The 3,157-nt window shown below is 42.9% G+C and overlaps 1 protein-coding gene across 1 annotated transcript; it reads right to left on the bottom strand.

The window, feature by feature from the left end:
- Positions 1 to 707: 707 nt before the first annotated feature.
- Positions 708 to 2,877, bottom strand: LOC118378067 (oligodendrocyte transcription factor 2-like). Its single transcript, XM_035764998.1, has 2 exons — positions 2,757 to 2,877; positions 708 to 2,400 (listed from the first exon to the last, which is right to left on the bottom strand). The coding sequence occupies exon 2, from the start codon at positions 2,363 to 2,365 to the stop codon at positions 1,568 to 1,570; it is 798 nt and encodes a 265-aa protein (XP_035620891.1). The 5' UTR covers positions 2,366 to 2,400; positions 2,757 to 2,877; the 3' UTR covers positions 708 to 1,567.
- Between the last annotated feature and the right edge of the window lie 280 nt (positions 2,878 to 3,157).

The raw sequence follows: 3,157 nt of genomic DNA, 5'->3' as shown, positions 1-3,157 counted from the left end.
AAAGTTTGAAGTTTTAAATGTATTGTAAATGTACAGAGAGAGCTATTGATTTTTCCAACAGAGGAGCACATATACTGTATAATCCACATATAAAACATATAAAATCCACATGGATTACAATGATACTGAGATCATAGTAGGCCTATAACGTAAAACATGATTTTGCTAACAAAAGTGAGAGCTCAAAATGAAGCAGTCTGGACTCACTGTGAATGGAATCTGAATGGTGTGGATTTCTTTGTCCTCAGTTGAATTGAACAGAGGGGGACAGTTAGTCATTGTTAGTCAATCATAATTCTGACCCCCCCCCTCCCCTAAAAAAAAAACAGGTTTCAAAAGTATTGCCTATGTTTATTAAAGTGTATTTTGGCTTTAATTTGTTTTTGTATGCAAAATCATTTTCTAAAATGCATCTGGCTATTGTTTGAAATTAGCCTTTAGGTTTTTATAAAATGTTGAAGGTTTAAAAAAAAAAGAAAGAAAAAATATATTTTACGCACAGTTTTGACATAAACGTACGTCTGGCTGTGTCTATAAATTCCATACGCATTTCCGGGGAGAGCAAACTGTTGAGCGACGTCACCTATTCGATGTTTAGATAATATCTACATGTGTACTAATGGATAATATTGGGGTTAATTTGGGGCCAGGTGTATGTTTTTCATACCATTTCTGTGGAACATCAGTGAGAAAGAACGATGTCAATTAAACTTATTTTATTTAACATGTAAAAATCCCAACATAATCATCGTCATTCATTCATTTGAAATCCCATCCAAAATAAGTCAATAAATATAATTTTGCACTTTTTTATAAAAAAATAAAGAAGTGATCATTCTTTGCGTGCGTCGGGCTTGTGACGGGCTTGGCAACAACAACAACACGTGGAAAGAGGAAACATACATAAGAAAACAGCTATAGGATAGGATCTATAGGATCGGCAGTGACGTTGGAGAGAAAATACTGAAAGGACATATTGTACAAGAGGCAGAGGAAGAAGCGGGAGCAACATGGTATCAGCGCTACATGGCTGAAAGCAGACACAAGCTAAAAGTGTAAATCCAAACATTATCCAAGGGCCTGATATAAAAACTATCGCACAAACAGAAATCTGAATCTACAAATATACAATCTACATTACCATTGTGTTCTCATGCCGTATGCTTTACCTACATAGTGTACTTTCGTTTATTCTGTCTCGGGAATGCGCTAGTCTAAAGTTAAATAATGACCGAGAACATGACTTTAAAAGCCATCAGTAATGCCCTTCGTATAATGTGTATTCCCGTCAGCCACAATGTAAGATAGGTTTGCTTACAGTGACGGGGTTACTGAATATGAAAAGCACCCTTTATACATTTATCTAAATCATGCTACAACATGGTATGTAAGTAGCGCTCCTCCCATTTTCTAAAGCAATGCATTTCTGCTGGCTCAATCCAAAATGTATTTCAGCAACAGATAAATACAAATAAAAAAACGTGTTGGACTGATATACACTTTGACGTCTTCAACCCAAAGTTATTTTCCCTTTTCTCCCTCTCTCGTTTTATGATAAGAGTTCAAGTCATTTGGAGTCACTCGTCAGCCTGGACATTGTGACAGCGCTCATGCCGGGAACATGTGGTGGCACCTGGCACATGCTGCATGGACAGGGCATTCCCGCGCCCCAGTGATGGAAACTGCTACCCAGGGGGGCCGGGACGGCAGAAGGCGCCTTCAGGAGTCCATGGTGGGGTCTGATCGAGGTGAGACCCGTTGTAGAGAGAGAGGCAACCGTGGAGACTGCCGGGGGAAGAAGTGGATGGTGCACCGGGTGGGAGGCGTGGGAAACGGCCGGATGACCAGGCAGGGGCCCAGTGTGCGCCATGGTACCACATGCGGAGGGGTGGAAGCTGCTGTGGTGGCCGCTGCCGTAGAACTCACTGACAAGCCTCTTCATCTCCTCCAGCGAGTTGCTCAGCATCAGGATGTAGTTTCTCGCCAGGAGGAGAGTAGCGATTTTGGAGAGTTTGCGTACCGAGGGCCCGTGCGCGTAAGGCATAACCTCCCGGAGACCGTCCATGGCGATGTTGAGGTCGTGCATCCTCTTCCGCTCGCGACTGTTGATTTTCAGCCGCATCCCCTGCAGCTCGTTCTCTGAGAGCAGTTTACGGTCCTTCTTTGACAGCATTTTCAGGGTAATGTCATCATCGTCATCGGACAGGCTCCGCATGTCCGCGGGTATCTCCGGTGGAGAGTCGCTCTGTGTGGACGAGACAGTACCGGAGAAACCCACCATGTGCTTTTTCATCGCATGCAGGAACATATCGTGCACATCGGGAGAGGAAGGTCGGCTAGACACTCGGCTGGTACCGGAGTCCATGATGATCCTCAGGTTTATTCGGACAGCGCAATAGTCTACGGAAAGAAAAGTAAATGAACCATTTAGCATCAGATTCTTTTCCACTACCACTAGGATTAAAATGTAAAAACACGTCACTAGATTATAAGAAGATGCTACACGGGACAACCAATTCAATGTACAATGGAATACACACGAGAAGGTAAACAAAAACATCCACGAAAGGACACGAGAAGGTAAACACAAACATCCACGAAAGGACACGAGAAGGTTCTTGAAAGTTATTCTACACATGAAGTAAAAAAAAAAAAAGTTAAAAAAAGATTCTCAGATGAGGCTATTTTTGTGTCAAAAAAATATCACAACTGCCTAAATGACATATCAATATTATCCCGAAAAGCAATAAACCTACCGAGAGAGAGAGAGAGATGCAGAGCGCAGCTCGGTGCAGAGAAAGTGTCGCTGTTCAATCCACTTGTTACTCCCAATCACAACTGACAGCCCATTTGGCACGCACGGGCATGACGACAGGGTTTTATAGCGGACTTAACGATCCGGGGGCAAATCACCGGGACAATGCCATGGCTTTTCCGACTGTCTGTCATCCATTCGCCAATTGGCATCTTGCGAACGGAGAGAGGGGAGGAGGCTTGGAGGAGTTAGGGGTCTTCAAATCTGATGTCATTACAAAGAAATTCGAACTTCGTTAAATGAATGAATTAGACACACTCGGCATGTGACATTTTTGTGAGGGAAATAAGTTGTTTGTAGCATGTAGCTTTTTCAGCAACGATAAGGAAGAAATAGGCTAAA

This window comes from Oncorhynchus keta, chromosome 7 (genome assembly GCF_023373465.1).
Source record: "Oncorhynchus keta strain PuntledgeMale-10-30-2019 chromosome 7, Oket_V2, whole genome shotgun sequence".
Taxonomy (NCBI): domain Eukaryota; kingdom Metazoa; phylum Chordata; class Actinopteri; order Salmoniformes; family Salmonidae; genus Oncorhynchus; species Oncorhynchus keta.
The sequence above is the reverse complement of the archived record's forward strand: the minus strand, read 5'-3'. Positions and strand labels throughout refer to the sequence as shown.

Excerpts from the sequence above, each read along its gene's own strand:
- LOC118378067 (XM_035764998.1), bottom strand. The coding sequence starts at position 2,365 with ATGGACTCCGGTACCAGCCGAGTGTCTAGCCGACCTTCCTCTCCCGAT.